This window comes from Cyrtonyx montezumae, unplaced genomic scaffold (genome assembly GCF_038088225.1).
Source record: "Cyrtonyx montezumae isolate F1298 unplaced genomic scaffold, pur_monq_1.0 scaffold_8, whole genome shotgun sequence".
Lineage (NCBI taxonomy): Eukaryota > Metazoa > Chordata > Aves > Galliformes > Odontophoridae > Cyrtonyx > Cyrtonyx montezumae.
The window spans coordinates 102,936,588-102,957,389 of record NW_027072089.1 but is presented as its reverse complement, the minus strand read 5'-3'; the positions used below and the strand labels follow the sequence as shown (position 1 = coordinate 102,957,389).

Here is a 20,802-nt window from a genome sequence, read left to right as displayed (position 1 = left end):
AGAAAGCACGAAAAATTGCTTAAATATATCCCGCCTTGAGTATGTGCACAAGTCTTTGTGTATTTACCTTGAAAGCTGTTTTCATCTGAGAACTGCTCGGTCTAATGTAAAAAACAGTTGTCATTCAAGTATTGTACAGCTGTGAGAAGGATGGTTCAGTCAAAAATATTGTCTGTTTGCCGTCATTTAGTCCTCTCACTGCATTCTTAAAATCATACCTTTTCCATTTACTGCATTCAGGAGGGATGGGCTTTCTATTGAATCTCTCTTCCACTGAACTAAAAATTCTCTCTAGTACCTTGAAGCAGTGTGAGCTGGAGAGTCCCTTGTACAGTAGTCACTCATTGTCAGTGGCCAGGCAGTGCAAAGTACAATAGCTTGTCTTTGATATTCCAAGAAAAGATTACTGGAAAGGAAGGAATTAAAGCCCCATCTGAAGACCAGATCCTCATTTGTGAACTGTGGCTTAAAAGTCAATGGTGCTTTGCTGATTCATATCCCTGTGGATATGTTTGATAAGAAATAAATTGTAGAGGGGAAAAAAAAATAACTGCTGTTGGTATGTCCCCAAACACCTGATTGCTATAAAATAGATGAGAACAAGATGTGTGTTAGTTTTGAGACTGTATAATACACAGAAGATGCTTCCTGGAAAAAAGATGATACAGCTGTAGGTTAAAGCAAATTTAAAATGAAAAACTGAAGAGATAAAGCCTAAGTTCTTCCAGGCTTCTTCCACACATTGTATAGAAGGTACCTTCAGATAGCATGGTCTGATTTTTGGTGCAGTTTCAAAATCAGAGTTCTCATATAAGCGGTCTTACAAATGTATTAGTTAAGCTTATTTATGACATTCGAACAACTTTACATCTCACTGCAGAAAAAGATTGCATCCTTCAAAATATATAGTGGTAGAAATGTTGGGCTTGTTGTCAGATACCTGAACCTTTACCACAAACAACTTAATGTGTGCATTTGTTCAGGGAGTAGAATATATGCAGTGTATGTAAAAACTGTTGCCTTCTAAAGAGTTGCAATTTGTAAATGTTCTTGTTATTAATGTTCTTTTAAGAAGAGTCTCTCTTAGGCTTATGGTTACAAATAGGAAGTGCCACATAAGTAAAATTGTGATAGTTCGTGCTGTAGAATATTTTACTTCAGAGATCCTTTTGGCAGGATTATGTTTTATAAAAAGCTTCTCCATGAGTGTCCATAGTTCCACTTATCTTCATCCTTGGCATAGTGATGAGTACATTGATTTGTGCTTAGAGGTAAATGAAAACACCTAGGTGGCTAGAAAGTGTCATAACAGCCATCAGATCAGTTGTTAGGATTCTTGTTTTGCAAAGAGCCATGAGCCACATCCCAGATAGTTCAGAGGGTGGGGGAGGTAGGGGAAGAGCTCTGTGAGTAAATGTAGAACTCTATCGTACTCAGGATGAGGTTTCCTGTAACTATGATCTCAATTCCTTTATCTGTGAATTTTCTTGTGAGTAGTGCAGGTACTACAACTGTTCTCCATGCTGAGCTAACCCAGTATTCTCAGATTTAGTAAGCATTGTTCAGATGATTAGTGAGATGTTCTTCTGAGTTGTGGGAATCCATGGTTTACAAGCTGTTTGATATGGAAATTCAATGGCTATGTCTCAGTTTAGGCTTTAGCCTGCAGTTCCTGGGACAGTTGAATCAACCACTTGCTGCCTATCCTATTCCATCCTCTGACTGTACCTTTTTCCTCTTCAGACCACAAACTCCTGTCTCTTTTTTCCCTCGCATTGGTTTTAGCCTTTGTTAGAGAATTCTGTTTCCTATTTTACTCGATAAAATGGTAGAAAGCTGCTTTTTCTCTTCCTTCCATCCTTCGTGGCATTCCTTCTTTTCCTGCCTTCCTTTTTTCTTTTTTTAAACTTCCATGGTCTAAGTAATTAGCATCACAGGTTTTCTCTTTATGCTGTTTTAAGCAGCCTCTGTCCACCTGTTTGCCTTTGACAGTCTGCTTTTGTTTTGCAGGCTGTCCCTATCAGATATAAATACATTTTTTCGCCCTAGTGTTGAACTGTCTTAAAGAAGAAATCAAGCTGAGAAATACTTTCACAAGAGATGAACAGGTGATTTTTTTTTTTTTTGATTGCAAAACTACTATGATACAGCCCTATACTTCCACCCTTTCAAGTTGAAGTTGATGGGCCTAGGCTTGGGCAGTACTGTGGAGCACTGTGACAGCTTGTTCTTCTTGGTTAGTTGAAACAAGAGCATTGCTGAAGTCAGAGGCCAGGAAAACTCTGATATTCTTAAAATGATGCTTCCCTGAACCCATGAATTCACTGATATTCTTGTACAATTTGTAATCCTCTGGAATGTTGTGGGCTACCCAGAGAGGTTGTGGAATGTCCTCTGGAGGTAGCCAAAAACCTGCCTGGATGCTTTCCTCTGTGACATACTTTAGGGAACTTGCATTAGCACAGAAGTTGAACTAGATAATCTCCAGAGGCCCCTTCTAACCCCTATGAATCTGTCATTCTGTGAATACTGATTCAAGAGAACTGAAAGTTAAAACTGTCCCTAGTCTTGCTTATCTTCGTAAGTACTAGAGAGAACACAAAGGTGAATTGCATTGGAAAACGGTATGGGAAGGCTTGGTTATCTTAGTGTTACATGTTTGATATCTTCACAATATTTTACAACTTATTTTACAAGTAAATAGTGTGAATATTTGTATAGTTATTATAATAAAATATCACTGTGTCATAGTGAAGTAAAAAATGCATTCAAGTCATAAAAATCCACTAGGTCATTATATATGGTAGTGTTTGTTAAACTCAGTTTTTAGAGCTCAGGAAATGCAGATTTGAGGCTGAAAGTTCACTCCTGAATCATTCTATTTAAGATTAGTTTCCAATACTGAGCCTAATTGTGCGTTCCAGCAGATAAGGAGATGGTGGTTTGAGACTCAGGACAGTGAGTGAAACATCTCTGTGTTCCTTTGGCCCTGATGATTTGGCTTATGATCAGTCATGTGTCAGTGGAATCTTAAGTGCTCAAGAACAATAATGAGCCATAGCATCATTACCACAATTGGTTTGTTCTTTAGCTGTGCAAAGTATTCTTTGTGTTCTTAGAATGATGAAGAGTAGAAAATGAGTTTCAGAGGACGTTCCCCTTGCAAGAGCTTTCTTCAGCCAGTATGAAAGCTGCAAACTTGTATTTTTAGATTATATGGTAGGAAGCTGTCTGGGAGTATGAAGGAGTGAGATTTGGCTGTTCCTTGCTTTCAGTAAGTACTTTCAAAAGTACTGTGTATGTTTATTACTGAGAGAAGGTATAGAGGAAGTATAGACAATTTCTTTCTTGTTGCTGCCTTTCCAGTACTGTTTCCTGTTATTCCAAGAGCAAAAGGAACAGATTTGCCCCAGCTTCAAGCCAGGGTCCTTTGCCTCTGGAAAAAGCACTCTTACATTGATGATCTAACTGTGCTAAAAATTGAAGAAATCTATTCAGTAGATGAACAAAGGCATATGGTAAACCTAAACTGAACTATTCACCAGAAAATCTTAATAGAGCTCATGGGAAAAATAGCAATGCTATATTTGTTGTTTCCTTTTGTGTGGTCCTAAGGAAAAAGTTTGGGGTTTTTTTAGGTGTTATTGTAGAGGCCAAATTCCATGACTGATTCCCTATGCACATACAGTATGAATTGCAAAGGCAATATTTAATTGTGCACTATGTCGAAGTATTTTTCACACATAGGTATTTCACTGTGCTTAAGAACTTTTCTTGGTGGATTTACAGAAAAATGTAGTGAAAAGGGGTTATGTGCTCATTCTTGATGCGTTTGTTTTACTGATAGAGACAGAGCTGTAAAGGAGAGTTCAGCATCTTGGGTGCTATTTTAGAGACTAAAATAATATTCTTCTGTCCACCAAGTTATTCCTGTGAAATATCCAGAAAAATCATATGGCAGATTTCCCAGGTAGTCATCAGTTGTGTTCTAGGTGTCTTTTTTTGTTTTCCTCTTTGCATACCTGATTTCTTATGTTGGAGTCTGACCTCTTGTAGTGGAGGTCAGATAGGGCTGTGCTTTGATCGCTAGGTGTTCTGAAATGTCGCATCTGAAATTGGATGAACCACATTATCAGGTATTGCTGTTTTTAGCAACTTAGTTCTTTGGCTTTTATCTGTAAAATGAAGCAAAAAGCACCCGCATTCTGTAAGTGAGATAGAGAGAGTGATGGTAATAAGTTGCCATTGTAAAGCATTTCTACAGAAAAGCCTGTGGGAGCGTAAATAATACAGTATTCTGCGCAGAATTGAATTATTATTCAGTGAAAAAGGCCTAATGTCATTCATTGGAGAATGAACTTTGAAAAACTTCTGAAGAATCTGGCTTTGCCTTTAGTAAGTACACAATTTGATAAGGATCTTGCAGAATTAGTGATCAAGTCATTTAAAGAGACTTATCAAGAAGTAACTTCACAAGTTTAGGCAGAGGTCTGTGCAGAGCAAACTGAGAGGCTTCTCTATGTCTCTTGTTTCCACCATCATAGCTGTACATACCTCCCATGAAAGAACATGTCAGAATTGTTCCTGGAAAGGATAAACACCAAGTAAGCAGTATAGTGCAGAACTACTTTGACATGATAGGCTGTGATTTTTGGTATGGAAGTTTTTAGCTCCAGAAGATGTAGTATTCCTGGATAATGTTGAAGTATTGACCTCCTGATCATGCTGCAGAGGAGGCATGAGTCAGTGTTCATGTACAATTTTAGCTGATGTAAACAACCAATTTCTCTGTATCACAAAATTGTTTTGCTTGTATGGAAGTGGCCTAAATTTAGTCCTTTTCCCTGTACCTTCCTTAAAGCATTTGTTAGATTCTATCTGATCAGAGATTAATACAGTTTAAAAGTAACAACCCTCCTGTTGCTTTTTTTGGGTTGAACCAATTATTTTGTGTTGCTCAGCAGTAATGATTACTTTGTTTAGCATTCTTCTTTTTCATCATCTAGATGTATGCCTTGATCTCTTTAAGACAAATCTCCAGGAATTTAATCTCTAGAGTAAGTGTAGATGCTGCTTTTGTGAGGTATTGCTGCAGATTCTTTCCATTCCTAGAAAATGCACATTAATATTATAATTCATGTTCACACCAGTGGCAAAATGCTGTTATGTTGGAAAAATGAAATTGGACTTTCAGGCAGTTGAAATAAGATGGGGCTGACATAAAGGAAAAGGCTTTGACCTTAGAGTAGGCTGCACTTGAACAACAGTGCAAGGAAGACTGTGTCCAGAGTTCTGGAACATAGTTATAACATGCAAATAAGATGATCTATTGCATGTAGGCTGTTTAGGTAATTCCAAGCAATGAAGTGCTCTGCCAAATGGAAGCCTAAATATTTTAATGAAAATGCTTAGTGCAGAGTCATTAGATTCTAAACATAATAGTGGAGAGAAACTGAATTACGTTTTCTATGTTCTAAGTTTCTATGTTTCTACTTTTTTTCATCTTTTTACTTTTAATTACTTTAAAAGGCTAGTTAAAATCAATGCCTAGAATTGGCAAGAAAGAGAAGGTATGTCACAACTGTAACCACAAAACAACTTTTCAGTTTTTTCAGGACACATCTTGTGAGGATACTCATAATTCTTGATTCTCTCTAGCTTTGTGTTTTTCTTCTATCAAAAGTGGCTGATAATGGCAAAGCTGCATGATTTCCACATTATAAATGTAAGAGTAATTAGATTCTTTTAGCCAAGTGGCATAGCAGTTTTACGTGTACAACTATTGCAAGGTCACAGATTTTTTGCTTGAAGTTTTCATGAAATGAAAACCTGCATCTTGTCTTAACTCAGAAGTTCAGATTGCAAGAGCCCTTTGTCGAAGGTACATTTGCTCCCAGATAATGTAGTAGTGATTCAAAAGTGCATGTATTGTTGATTACGAACTGAACTAGTGATAAGCAGTGTATTGCCTTTGATTTTGAACTTCCTACTTTGTGATAGCTCAGTGTGAGGTGACTTAAACTTACTTCAGAATAGCAACAGTGTATTATTTTTCTAATCTAAATATGTTGTTTGTTTTCAGCTGAAGCTGGATTTGAGTACTTAGTTCTGTGTACAAGATGCTTTTGCACTCAGTATTCCTAGGAAGAGGAGAAGCACATCTGCTAGTTCTCTTGGCATTGAAAAGCTACTTTAATGAATGAAATGTTTGTGCTTAGTTTGCTTAATACCCTTTACTAAATGATTCAGTGAAGCACGTGTAGGCAAAAAGTTGATATTTTTAGCATTTATGCTTTTCACTTTTGTTTGATTTCCACTCAAAGGAACTGGTGGGGATATTGCAAATTGTGTCATCCTCAGAGTTTATCTGTCCCACCTGACAGTACCTGTCAAATGGGTTTTGTTTCCTGCTTTATTGCTTTTTTTTATCAGTCGCCTTTATATTCTTCAGGGCAATCAAGAAGAAAACTTGATTCTTAGTATTACCATGCTACTATCTATCATATACAAAGTAGGTCTAAAGCCAGGCCAGGTAGGGAAGACAGAAGAAACAGTAACAAATGTGTTTCCTGATTGCTTAGTGCCTTTAAAAAGTGTGACAAGTACTCTTCCTACAAAGGAGTTCTTTGACCTCCTCTAGTCTCTTTTGACAAATCCCTTGGTAGCATGCAAATCCACCTTGCAAATAAATATAGTTACGTTATTGATTAAAATCCCAATTTATCACATGGAGTCCTCTTCCTCCTATCTCTTCAATACACCAAATGACAAAATGGTTAGGACTTCGAAAGTGAGCTTGCTGTGGAATAGGATGAGTCATTGCTAGTTAATAACTCATTTAACATGGTTACAGAATTTTCAGCTTCACAGCTCCATTTACAGGCTTTATTATTATTTTCAAATTCTCTGTGTTCTGTGATAAAAGATGAAATGTAATATTCCTCTTCTTTCTTGTGGAAACTAAACTCTTAATCTGTATTTTGATCACAACATCAGATGGTCTTACTGAATTCATACACTTAAAGGCAAGTTTTAATTGACTTCATCTGAATATAGCAATTAAACTAGGATGTGGTGATAAATAGCTGTTTATAGAGTATGAGAAATCAAAACTTGTCAGCTTCTCAGAGTAGCCAGCCATGGTAGTAGGTAGATTTAATAGTTATTCTATTTAGAAGTTGTTTTTTGATGAACTGCTTTTTCCGTGTTTTGCTAGAAACTCTAAGATAAACATTAGTTTTATGGGGGAAAAAATGGAGCTCTCAAGATTTCGTAGAAGCAAAATAATGGGGGTAGGGGCGGGAGGACAGTGGAATCATTTCAGATCTTTTTTTAAATATAAACCATGCATAATTTTTAGTTCATCATATCTGGCATGCAGCAATAACGGCTCTGTTTCTCTACCTGCTTCATCTCTTCCTCAAAGAGGAGAGGCTGCAATTGCACTGTGGGAAGTGCAGGCAGGTCATGCTGAGCCAAGGGTGTAGTGGGTACATACATTCAGGTCATAGGAGAAGTAATGTTATCAATGTTTTGAATGTATTAAATTCAGGAAGGACTATATGTGATTTCATCAGATGTGGGGACAGTGTAACTAGCTGAACTTCCTGATAGATGCTTGGCTCAGAATCCTCTTGATTGAAGAGACAAACTGTAATTTAGCTCTTATTTTCATGGTATGTTAGAACAGTACAAACTGTTAGGGTATAAGGGTTCAGAGCTTTAATTTTGTATAGTTGGTGCTGTTTAAACCAGCAGGAAGCATATAGGTATCAATGCTAATGAATTTTTAATGCTTACTGAATAATAACATACTAATTATTAAGTTCTGTTCTGAAAAAGAAATGTGAAAAATAAGCTTGTAAAAGGTGCATCAAATACTGAAATGGAAAATCATGACCCTCTCCATTCCTTAGAGTCAAGTCAGCAGGTAAACATTCATTCCACTAGCTGACAGGCAGAAACACAATAGATCTTGACAGTAAATGAACATTTCTTTTAATATTGATCATTTTTTCCAGTTAAGATTGTGTGTAGACACCTAGTGTGGTGCCGTATGTGTGTACATGGGAGGTGTTCCTATCCTTTTAGCCATGCTCTTTCCAGCTGAGGCTTCTAAGACCTTTGGAATGGAAGCACACCTTGGAACATTTGGAGTATTGTGTTGATTGCACTGACCTCCAAAGTGAGGTAAGTAAGTCACCAAGGATGTCCTTGCTTGATTCAGTGTCTAGCCATGTGATTATACCTGCAGTCATTAGAAAATTCTGCTTGGTTTTGAGAAACATAAAGAAGGTGAGGCTGCAATTTTCCTCCTGAGACATTTCAAAGCTAACCAAAGACAATGTAGTAATAAAAGAAGAAAATGTCTGTAGAGAGATGATTGATAAAAGGACTGAATTATTCAGTAGAAGTTTTATTTTCCAAACGTCAATTCACTGTAAGTATTGTGCATAACTTCTACAGCCACTTTTATCTTTTTTTTTTTGCATTCCTGTCTCAGTGGTGAAAGTTCAGTATCTGAACTTATGAGGATAGTAGTTAGGTGCGGGGGTGGAATGGATTTCTTCTAGTTTTAATGTTTGGTGAAACTGGGAACCTGCACAGATGGAATCTAGGCTTTAAATTCTCCTTAGTGAGAGAAAAGGAATGGGGAGGAAGGAGTAACTAACTGGGGCATGTGAGGCGAGGCTTTCTGTTTGCTGTACTCCAGGACTCTGTTTTGTTTTCCTTTTTTTTTTTTCCCCCAAAAGACTTCAGAAGAAAAAAAGTCAGGATGTAAAAGCTGAAGAAATCTAACTGAGGTACTTCATTAGGTAAGAAAAAGCTCCATGATCACATACTTTGCACTATTAGAAATGGGATTTGAAGCTGCCACAAAACAATTATGTTCTTTCTCTTAATATATGGACAAACAAGCAGGAAAATGTTCCCACCCTAAGGTGCGCAGGCAAATTCTGCATGCATCATGGTTTTAAATGATAGGTGAAAAACAGGTGTTGTATGAAAATATCCAAGCTTTTTATAATGCACTTCAGAAGTGCATGAAGTACTGGCATTTAACTATGCATTTCTCTCTGGCAGCAAACATCTGCTGAATGGCTTTCCTTTAGTATATAAAACACCAAAGTACATAAAACTGGAACAGTAGCTCATTGAAATGAAAAACAAAATATGATTGCAAGTAACCTCTATGAAGAATTTAGAGAGTTTGGGAGTGCTATTGATCTGCTTCTTCATTTTAGATTTCTTGTATATATATTGGTGGGTCTAGGAACAAACAAGAAGGAAAATTACTGACCATGAGATGTACTGCAAAATATGTATGTTTCTTTATACTGGTTTCTAAGAACTTTTGATTTTTTTTTTAATATAAAGTATCATTAAATCACATTAGAGTTAAAAGTAGGTGTTTTTATTTCCTTTGAAATTGATGTCTTAGCATTCACATAAATTATATCTATGTATATCTTTAAGTAATTAACTACTGATATGTGAATTATGTATCCTTTAATAGGACTTTGTATATGCAGTGTTATATTAAGTTTCCATATTTTTGCTAGCTTAATATGCAGAACTGATAATGCTTCATGACACTGAGTAATGTAGGATTTAATCTGTAGTATCTGAGCTTTAATGCTTCTTCACTAGTTTAGCAAATACTGAAGAGTGCAGAAAGAAGGCATAAAATACTTCTGTTAATACTGTATGTAGTGTATATCTGGAAGTGTACGTGATTTCATGAAAATTAAACACAATAAATGGTGCAAGTAGGGAAATTAATCTATGTATTTTAAAATTGCAATGTCTCTGCATTTAAAGAAGCTGCCTGAAGTGCAATGTCAGTATGAGACATTGAAGGGGAAAATAATGAGCAACTGAGGTATTTGTTCCCTTCTGCTCTGTGTTTGGGCAGAGTGAGAGAAATGTTTTAGTCACGGGTGTCTGACCCTATGAACAAGGAACATCGTGAGCCCTTAGGCTGGGAGAAGATGAGGGTGGCAATTAGAAAGCGTGGAAATAGTTACGTAGCTCAAAACAGACACTGGCTATTGTGTATCTCACAGGGCAGTAAGAGAGAGGCTGTAGTACAAAACTGAAATGGTTGCTTTGCAAAGTGTAGCTCCTTGCTAAAGAAGGGACTACAGTTTGTGTGTCCTACTGTAGGCTGCCCTGAAAATTTTTGCCATTATAAGGGGGAAAGTGAAACTCACCAGAATTTAATGGGACTGAGGTTGTTAACTAGATGATCTTTAAGATCCCTTCCAGCCCAAGCCTTTCTATGTTTCTGTGATTTACTGCCAGAAGGACTTTGTTCAACATGAATTGTTTTTGCACATAACATCTGTGAAGCACACTCTGGATCTCCTTTTTTATTTCATTCTTCAGGAAATTCCTTGCTTCTGACCTGCATTCATGAGACACTCTGTGAGCCTTTTATTCTTTGAAATTCTTTATGTGGTGATGCAGGACAGTATAAATATTCTCCCATTATGTTAGTGCCAGTTTGAGGTTTTCTATTAATGCTATTTGTCAGGGCAGCACTTTGTATGCACATGTGGCTTTTGCTTCACTTATTGGACAACCTTTATCTCAACTCATGAGTTCTCCCGCTCATAACTTTCTGACTCACTCTCTGCCTTCCCACTATGGAGCAGGTGCATGGTGCTGCCTAGTGGGGCTAAACCACATCAGATACTTTCTTTGAAGTTGCTGACCTGCTCAAATGATGAAATTGGCAGAAAATTGTTGGTAGGTTCTGGAACAGCTATTTTCTTACAGAAGATTTTTGTGTTCTATTTGCTCAAAAAAAAAAAAAAAAAATTGATTCTTTTACTTTGAGTTCCAGGCTGCATCTAAGAGTGTTATCAGATGGGCTAGAAAGATTCTCTGTACTAACAATCAGGTGTCTGGCTAGACTGAATTGATGCAGTACTTCCTGGGTAAAGAGCATGAAAAAATAAATTCAGAGAGCAAACTGCTCTCTGCTTATACAGTGCTTTAGATTATGTTAAATCTAAACTCCTTCAGAAATTCCAAGGAGTGATGTCATCTTTCTGTGTCTGTCCTGTATGTCCATCCTTCTGTACATTGTTTCCAGCATTCTGTACAATGTCAGAAATACGTTTGTTGTCTGAAAAACTGAAAATCATTCACTTTCCCTTTTTTTAAATTTGTTAATCAAAACTTCTGGCCTTTGTAACTGTCAAAATACATTTGATATATGCTGCATTGCAGAGAATATTCTGTTTATCAGAAACAAACAAGTTGGTGATTCAAGTGAAGAAATAAGTGGATGTACTTTCATTTTTAAAGGTAGTAAGTGTATGAGTTCAGCGGTCTTAGAACTGAAATAAAATCTTGCAGAAAGATGTATATTTGCATAGAGATTTTCTGACTGGAGGGAGGTTTTAAAGGAAAAACACTGGCAGCATTTTACTTTACTGCCCTTGAATGTATACTTTTCTAGCTGCATTGAGAAATGTACGTGCATCTTATTAAGGTCAAAGAGTTGTAGGGGTCTGAAGGGATCTTTGGAGATCACTTAAGTTGAACCCCCTGCTAAAGCAGGTTCCCTACAATATGTCACTCAGGTAGGGATCCAGATGGCTCTTGAGAAGGAGACTCCACAGTCTTTCTGGGCAGCCTTTTCTGGTGCTCTGTGACTCTCACAAGGTCATATAGTTCAAGATACTTATTGCTCTCCTGGCACAGGTATTACACGTCATCCACTAATGAAAGTTAGTTATACTGACATTTTTGTTTTGGATATCATTATAATGCTTAACTGTATTGCAGAGAAAGCTTTTTGCTGATTGAAGTCTAAAAAAGAGGCTGTAATGAGATGTGGTAGTAAGAATTGGTAATTATCAAAGTGATCAGTGAGAATGCTGAAGAGATTCACTATCAGAAATGTATACAGAAAATTGAATGGTCAACACAGTTTCAATGTGAAGATGCCATTTAAGATGCTGAGAACCTTTTTATTTTGTATGGTTTCATATATGTGTACATATCAAGCTTTTGTTTGTTAGAAGTGCTTTTTAAAACTGCAATATGTGGAGGAATTGAAGGTTTCCACATATCAACCCAGTGTTTCTTGCCCCTTTTCCTTTTTAACCACCATATAGTACCTGGAATTCCTTCTGGTGCTTAGGGACATTAGTTTCTTCTGGCATCTCTGTGTCACTGCTGTACTAGTAATAGGTAGTGTTCCGAAGTAATAATTTTCTTGAATAGAGCAGGTGTGTTTTTTTTTTTTCCTTCTCCCCAAAGACATTCCCAAGAACCCTCCAGGAGCTAGAACAGAGCTTGCTGTGGCAATGCCTGGAAATAATATTTTGTTGTTGCTTGAAGGTAGAATATGAACTTGATTAGTTGATTTTTATTTATTGCTTTTTGTTATTTCCAAGACTTGGGATAATATTAAATGTCATTACTATAGGACCTTGGAACTTAACCCTATGCTATGATGTTACACCAGCTGCAGCCTTTCCACTGGTATTTGCAGATACAAGATACAATTTAAAACCTGGGGTAACAAAGTGTTTACAGCAGCATTTAGTCATTAACTTTGTTTTCACAGATAGTTGGCTTGCTTTTCCAATAGCACATAAATGTAGTTTAGAGTGTGATAAACAATCTGATTGACTTGTGGTCAATATAAAACTACCTCTTGTTTCAAAGGAGATTAGAAGAATTCATACAAATTATAATCCTCATCCAAATGTAACCTGGAAGTCTTCAAAGCAGTCCATGATGAAGGCAGAATATTCCAACATTGCTGAAGTTTATATTCTTTTCTTAATCTAAGAGCCACTGACAAGGGACTGGGCAAGGTAGACCTGTGTTCTGATCACTGAGACATTTTTTGGTGACTGATGGCAAGCAGGTGTTCATCAAACAAAAGTGACAGAAATAAAGAGAATATGCATGTGTGCGAACATATTCTGCCTTCAGCAGATACCCTGAAAATACTGAAAATTCTAATCATAGAGTCCTTAGATTTGGAAGGGACCTCTGAAGGCCATCTAGTTCAACTCCCCTGCCATGAACAGGGACATCCACAGGCAGATCAGGTTGCTCAGGGCCTTATTCATCCTTACCTTGAAGTCTCCAGGGACAGGCCACCAAACACATCACCAGGCAACCTGTTCCAGTGCCTCACCACCCTCACTGTAAAAGATTAATTCCTTATATGCAACCTATTTCTACCCTCTTCAAACTTGAAAATATTTCCCCTTGTTCTTTCATCACAGACCGTGCTGTTCCGTTCTTTTCTGTAACTTCATCTTAGATACTGAAAGGCTGCTATCGGGTCACCTTGCAGCCTTCTCCAGGCTGAACAGCCCCAGCTCTCTCTGTCTGTCCACATAGGAGGGGTGTTCCATTCCGTGGATCATTTTCATGGCCATATTCAAGCCAGCATAGATATTTGGCATTGAGCAGCGTCACAGATACAGATGCTGGGGAAATCTGCATGCACGTCAGCTCTAAAACTAAATTTTAGATAAATTATTCTCATCAGGGTTCCAGAAGTCCTGAAATAATATATACATATATTTTGGTTATTAAAAAAGTCATAGTGTAGGGTTTACTAAAATTGTACTCTGTATTGAACCCAAGCCTGGAATATAAAGAGATAGCTTAAACCACTTGTTTTGATCTGAGTGTCTGCCAGGATAAACCAACAAGTTCAAACAATTACCTGAGACAGAGTAATGTTTGGTTTATTCCACACTTCTGGTAGCTTAACCATGCTTTGTGTAGCATTTTAGCTGTACAGAGCTGGTAGAAGATAAAGTTCACTAGCCATACATCTTCCAGACCAATATACCTCTATCAGTAGCTGTGTATTAAGTATGAGATTCTTAGAGTGACCCCAGTGGAATGTCTTTTTCAGTTACTTTGTGTTTGAGCATAATATCTGTGTTACGTCAATTGGCGTGTAGAATGTAATACCTCTTCCCAGAAAGAAAATGCAGGGATTAAGATGGGTATTTCCATGAATGTGTCAGCTCAGTAGCATTCAAAAATATAAGCAATTGGAAGCTATAATTAATATAGGAGTAGGGAATGAAACAAAGACAATGATTATGACCTGACTTACCATTTCTTTTTATTCTTTAAGCTATTTAGTGTATTTGTGTTCTATAAACTGTTTAATCTGTGTTCTAGAATTAAATTTTTTTCAAAACTGTTATTGTTTAATATGCTCAAGCATAATGTAGCTTAATTTTGTACTTTCTTGCTGAGATTTTATTCCCATTTCACCTAGGATTGAATTATGGCACTTTCACATGGTGTCCTCGTTACCGGCTAACTTGTAAATAAATGCTTAATCTTATCAATTAATCTTATCAATGTCTCTTTTATATAGAGGCACCCACCAAAATTTTCTTTTGTGATTCACAAAAGTTGTGTGATTGGCTAATTTCAAGAATAGAGCTGAATCTTAGAAGTTTAATTTTCATTAATCTGTATTGTGAGTAGCTTGCTTTCTCTTGAAATGGGGATTGTGGTAAATATAGTTGTGTGATCAGAATGAAGTATGACTGTGAGGATCAGTTCATTTCAGTTTTATCCTGTACATTAGTGTCAAGCACAAACAGTTCTGTTTTCAAAACATGTATGTTGAGTGTAAAGGAAGAAACTTGGAATTTAAAATACTACTTTAAACTGTATGGAGCTAGAAAGCATCTGTGACATTAATAAAATGCACATGAAGCAACTTCACTCACAACTATCAAGCTCCCGAGAAATTAAGCTCTGTATTTCTTTGTTTTTCTAGGGAGACTTTCAAAATGGATGATTGGAAATCACTTCTTGTTCTTCTCTTTGTATCTGCATTCAGCACTATAGATGCACAGACTGGTAATACATATAAGAGATGTCTTATCTTCAGATTAGTAGCTTTTCTTTCCCTATATGTATCCAGAGCCAGAGAGAGATGATGAATTAGTGACAGTTTATATTTTAACTAAGGTTGATATATGTTTTTATGATGCACACATTTAAACTACAATAAGAGAGTTTTCCTAAAAAAATAAAATGCAGTGCAACAGCTCATTACAATTTATTTCTGTTCATGCATGCTGAGGTTATGTATTTTCAAAACCAAGGAAAAACTTTTGCAGTTAAGTGGAAACTGCGTTGTGTCCTAGCTAAAAATTTGGCAGCCTAGATACGTTATTTGCGAATAGCAAGAATGCAAAATGCAAGGTTAAGTCCAGGGCTCAGCTTTATTATCTTAAATCTTCCAGAATAACTGACTACTGCTGGAGAAAGCAATCTGTGCAGTTGCAGAACACCTTCATAGTGTTTCTTGGTTTAAGGAAATTGTTGCTATTTCATGCATGCCCTAATATTATCATATGCTCCTTAATGATGTGGAAATGCATGAGTTCAGTATTTCCTACAGGTAAACATATTTAGTCCTGTTTAAGTCAGTGTGACTAGTTAGCAATATATGCTTGCAGTCTAGAGTCCAAAGTACATAAGTAACTTTCCTTTGTAGCTCCCTTGACAGAAGGTCAGTGCATTCTTATGATTGTGTTTCACATACAGAAAAGAGTACAGCAATTACCATATGCATTCTTTGCATATGACTTCATATGAAAGAACTGTGTATGGAAGTTATGTTGGTGTGAATTCCAGCATCTCTTCTTTGCCTGACAATGATACGGGAAGATGTGACATCTGACCTGCTGTTTGAAGAACAAGGGGGAAAAAAGGATGATGTACTATGTACTGAATTCTTACTCAACACCTATTATAACAAGAATATTCTGTAAGATACCATAGAGAAATTGCCTCACATGGGAGGAGGCATCAAAATTGGACATATCCTTCAGTTTACTTCATTACAAGTGCTGGGGAAAAAGTAAATAAATGGGTTCTTCAAACTGCTGCTGTGATAAGAAATGGGCAAGCTGAAGATGATACTCAAAACTCAGCTGCAGCAGTCAAGGATGCTGGCATCACATCGTATGCCACAGGCATTAAAAATTTTGCTCTGCTTGAAATTCAAAAAATAGAGAGTGAGCCCGCAAGTAATCATGTCTATATAGTGAGAGATGTGTGGTAGTGATGTTCTCACAACATTCTATAAATGTTTCATAGAAGAGTAGATAAAATATGTAATTGCAGTGTTATCAAAATATAGCTTTCTTCTTCTGTCTTCTGTATTTGTTAATAATACCAACTTTTAAGCGTTACCAATTTTGAGTAGAAGTCTACTTTTAAAATATTCAAAATAATGGGAGTGGGGAAAGTGAGGGGAGGAAAGGAAAGACAGAAACATACAACAGTTATTTTTCATGAACAATAAAATGTACATTCAGTACTTCCTTATTCATGAACAATTTCAGAGAAGAGGTGATAGTAATTTGTTTTTCTATGTCATCTTCCTTGAGCAGCTTGCAGTAAAGCCACATTGGCAGATGTTGTCTTTGTAGTGGATACTTCAACAAGCATTGCCCAGGAAAACTTTCAGAAGGTGAAGAGCTTCCTCTCCTCCTTGGTCTCAAGTCTTGACGTTGGCCTTGAGACAATCAGAGTTGGACTGGCCCAGTACAGTAATGAAGCTTACCAAGTGTTCTTACTGAATCAGTATTTATTAAAAAATGATGTTTTGGAGCAGATTAGGAATTTGCCATACAGAGGTGGAGAAACTTACACAGGGAGAGCTCTCGATTTTGTCAGCACAATGTATTTTACAGAATCTGCTGGTAGTAGAGCTAAGGGTTATGTCCCTCAGTTAACTATTCTTATCACTGGTGGAAAGTCCAGTGATGAAGTAGAACAACCTGCCAAGAAGCTGAGATACAGAGGCATTTCCATTTATGTTATTGGAATTGGCATCCAGAATACAACCGAACTTCAGCAAATAACCAGCAAACCCTTCCATAAATATCTGTATAGCATTGGTAGTTTTGATGACCTTCCAGATCTCTCCACGACACTTTTGCAAAACTTCTGCATTGCAATTGAAAGCCACGCACAAGGTAAGGAATTATCCTTATACTTATGCCATTTCAGTTGTTCCTTCCATGTAATTGTGAAAATAGAATGTAGAAATGTGGTCTTGTTTTTGATGTCATGTAGTTCTATTGGAAATAATGGGGCTAAATCTGAGTTATGTCACAGTTCAGGATGGTGTCCCTGTTCTCTTAAATGTGTTTCAGTGCCTATGCTGAAGTCAGTGAGATTTAATTGTTAAAAACAAAGGTAAGTTTATGCTCAGTACTGTCGTAAGCAGAATCTTAATGAACTGCAAAGAAAATCAGAGGTGGGTTCACTGATATAATGAAATATATTAAATTGCATCTCATTAGTGCTGGTGGAACCATTAATAGCAAAATGTTTGTATGTCACTGAGCAGTTGCATAGAATTATTTATCAAGCTCTGCTTTTGGCCACTTTTTTGATGTTTCTAAAAACCTAGTTCAGAGTGAACATTCTAGGAGTGAGAAAAAAAGTAGAGAAGCCATATTTTCCAATCCTTTCAATATATTTTCTGAACAGCAAAATTCACAGAAAATGTATTCCATCTGTTTTATGAAAATCTATGTCATTATTGGACCCTGAAAGGGGATGGGTTATAAAAAAAAAAAAAAGGCATGGTAGCAAAAGTAGTATCAAAACAAAGAATATGGAGTTTAAAGCAGTAATAAATATTTTAAATATTAAATTAAAATAATAACTATATTATGTTGGTTTCTAGTTTTGCTGAGGTCAGTATGTCTATCCTTACTACTTTTCTCAATAAGAAAAAGTTAGGAATTAGTTGCTAATGTTGGTACTTATGCAACTGGCTCTAATTTCCTTTTTCCATCATAAACTGTTACGCTGAAAGACACATTTAGGCCCAGTTTCATTTTTCTTGCATCTGACTTCTCCCAAAATGTGCATCGCTTTCCATTGAATGTAAGTGAAATTAGAATAATTTTGTTTATGTTGTGGTACTTCCTCTAATATTTGAAAGGACTTTCTGCCTTTTGGAACAAGCCCTCATGAGGTTGTTATTAAGATGCATTTATTCTGAAGTGTTCTTAAATGCAACCTAGAGTATAGCAGGGATGTAGAAGTCCATGGTAAGTGGAATATTACTGGAATTAAATGATAAAGCATTCAATCTCAGTCCCAAAGTCATAAGTAGAATTTTTGGTGGGAGGAAGGTAAAACTTTTTCTTTATAAATACTGTCAGATATAGAAGATTCTCAAGACATTATTATTATTATTTTAAATTTTAAATAAGGTTGTTTTCATTAGAATTCTTTGTTTAACTTGTCAAAAGATAGTATTACAGCTATTTTGTAACATGTTTAAATGATATGCTGTGGACTTAAAGCTCATGTCCAAACTTAAAAACATGAATATCAATGACAAGGTTGCAATTCTTGTTTAGCTTATGTTCAGAGCCAGGTCTGGATTGCAGTATCTCAGCAGATCTTTTATTTTTTTTTCCTCTACACAGCGTTTGTAAAACAATATGCTGATGTTATTTTCCTTATTGACTCCACTGAGAACATGAAGCCGTCAACATCTGAGAGGGTAAAACGCTTCATCTCCCAAATAGTCACACAGCTAGATGTTGGGCTTAACAAGTATAGGATTGGCCTAGCCCAGTTTAGTGGCATGGGGAAGGTAGAATTTTTACTGAACACATATGAAAACAAAGAAGAGGTGCTTGATCACGTTCAGCGCAGCATTGCATTCACTGGAGGCTCATTGCAGAATGAAAGTGCCATGGAGTTTTTACAGAAAGCCTTTTTAATGAATGGTGCTGGAAGCCGGCTCAGTGAAGGCACTCCACAAGTTGTAGTGATCTTCACGTCTTCTGGATCTAGAAACAGTATCATGGAGGAAGCCTGGATGTTAGAAGAGATGGGGGTTGAAGTTACCTCAGTTGATGTTGCATACATTGACAGGATAGCAGCAACGGTGAGAGAATCCTCTAGCAAGGCTTATCAGATTTACGAAGTGGAAAGCATTGACCCTGTGCAGCAAAACATTGTCAGTGACATGGAAACTTCACTTGAGAAGCTTTATGACCTTGATTCAAGTGTGCCAGCAGGTACGATATATCAGAAGAGCAAAACTGGCAGGCTGAGTAGCTAACTCACTGGTAGTTCAGAACAACTTCTTGGGCGTCTGGGAGGGAAAAACAGTGTAAATGGCTGACAGCTTCATCTTTACAGAGATGTTCTATTGAAAAAGAAAAATATATTCACTGCCTTTGCTTGTGCAGTTGCAATGTTTGCCAGTGCATAATTTGTTGTAACTCTGTATTAACTAAAGGGGATCAGGGCAGTGGTCTTGAGGGGTTGGCTGCAGTGAAAGTGCCTCTTCTGAATGAGGGGACAGTTTTGCTTTGATTTTGTTTGTAGGAAGTGGCCATAGGAGATTTTTGTATTTAACTGCAGTGCCACCGTGTGAAAAATGGTAATCTTATCTTCCTTTTATTTACTTTGTTTTTAGTGTGTTCCAGTGCAACGGTTGCAGATATTGTGTTTCTTGTGGATGAATCCAGCAAAATTGGGTCAAAAAACTTTCAGCTGATCAGAGCTTTTCTGTTAAAAATTGTTAATGCCCTAGATATTGGTCTGAACAACGTAAGAGTTGGGCTAGTGTTGTACAGTAATGAACCAAGACTAGAGTTCACTCTTGACACATTCAATGATAAACTGGAAATCCTGAACTACCTGATAAGTTTACCATATCGAGGTGGGCAAGCATATACTGGAATAGCAATTGAATTCCTGAGGAAGAAGGTTTTCACTCAAGAGGCAGGCAGCAGAAAAAAACATGGGGTGCAACAAATTGCTGTGGTTATCACTGATGGACTGTCCTTGGATGATTACACGGAACAAGCATCAAAATTAAGACGTGAAAGTGTTACAGTCTATGCTGTGGGCATCAAGAATGTAACAGAGGATAGCAAGCTTGATAAAATTGCAACTTATCCCCCAGGGAATCATGTTACCACCCTGAAGTTTTTTCTACAACTGTCAAATATAAAATGGAAAATAAAGAAACAGCTTTGTAATGAGATTGTGACACAAACATTTGTAGCCCCATTACAATCACAAAGTCTGAAAGAAGGTAAGAAGTATGCATAAAATTGTCATTTCAGTGCTGCCAGCCGTGTTGCTGATGTGTACAACATCTGCACTTAATGCAAGGGGAAATTAAAGTTCAGAAATATTTTTGAGATGTTTGTAAAGTTCTGGTGACAATGGACCCAGATATCCTCAAGCCAAGATCTGCCCTGCTTGGAACCCTCCCCTACATATTCCTGCCCTTTTGGGGAAGTATGTGGCAGGAAGCTTTTGCTGCTTCCCCTTGAGCAAATTCCAAATCTTCCTCATGCTCAAATGAATGTGATTCTTCTCAGGGTTCTCTAGGTTAATCATCTGTTGTAGTTTGCCCAGCTTAACAATATCTACAAGTATATTGAGTCGGTTCTCTGTTACTTGAATCCAGGTTATTTTTCTATAACTACAACTGTTAAAATCATTTGTAGGTGTACAGTGATTCTGAATTCTGACACTGATAAAATAATCTAAAGTCATCTGTTACCTCCAGAAATAGCTAGGCCACACTGTAATAACCAGTTTAGGAAGTTAGTCTCTCATAATACGAACCCTGGTAATATTTTTATCTTCATACCTAAATTCTATGCAGTCTGTCATGAAAAAGCTTCTCTTACCATTCATTTTCAAATTAGCTTTAGTTCTAGCTGCACTTCTTCATTCTTCAGTCTTTGCAGGCTGCCACAGTGTTAATGCACCCCTCTT

At 36.9% G+C, this 20,802-nt stretch overlaps 1 protein-coding gene across 1 annotated transcript in view; it reads left to right on the top strand.

Annotated features, from left to right (window-relative positions):
* The window catches only part of COL6A6 (collagen type VI alpha 6 chain), a 59,304-nt gene that overhangs the window by 2,958 nt on the left and 35,544 nt on the right, over positions 1-20,802 (top strand). Inside the window, exons 2-5 of the mRNA XM_065752688.1 lie at positions 14,752-14,874; positions 16,416-17,006; positions 18,480-19,079; positions 19,484-20,107. Coding sequence (XP_065608760.1) covers positions 14,752-14,874; positions 16,416-17,006; positions 18,480-19,079; positions 19,484-20,107 — 1,938 coding nt within the window. The remainder of the gene's footprint in view (positions 1-14,751; positions 14,875-16,415; positions 17,007-18,479; positions 19,080-19,483; positions 20,108-20,802) is intronic.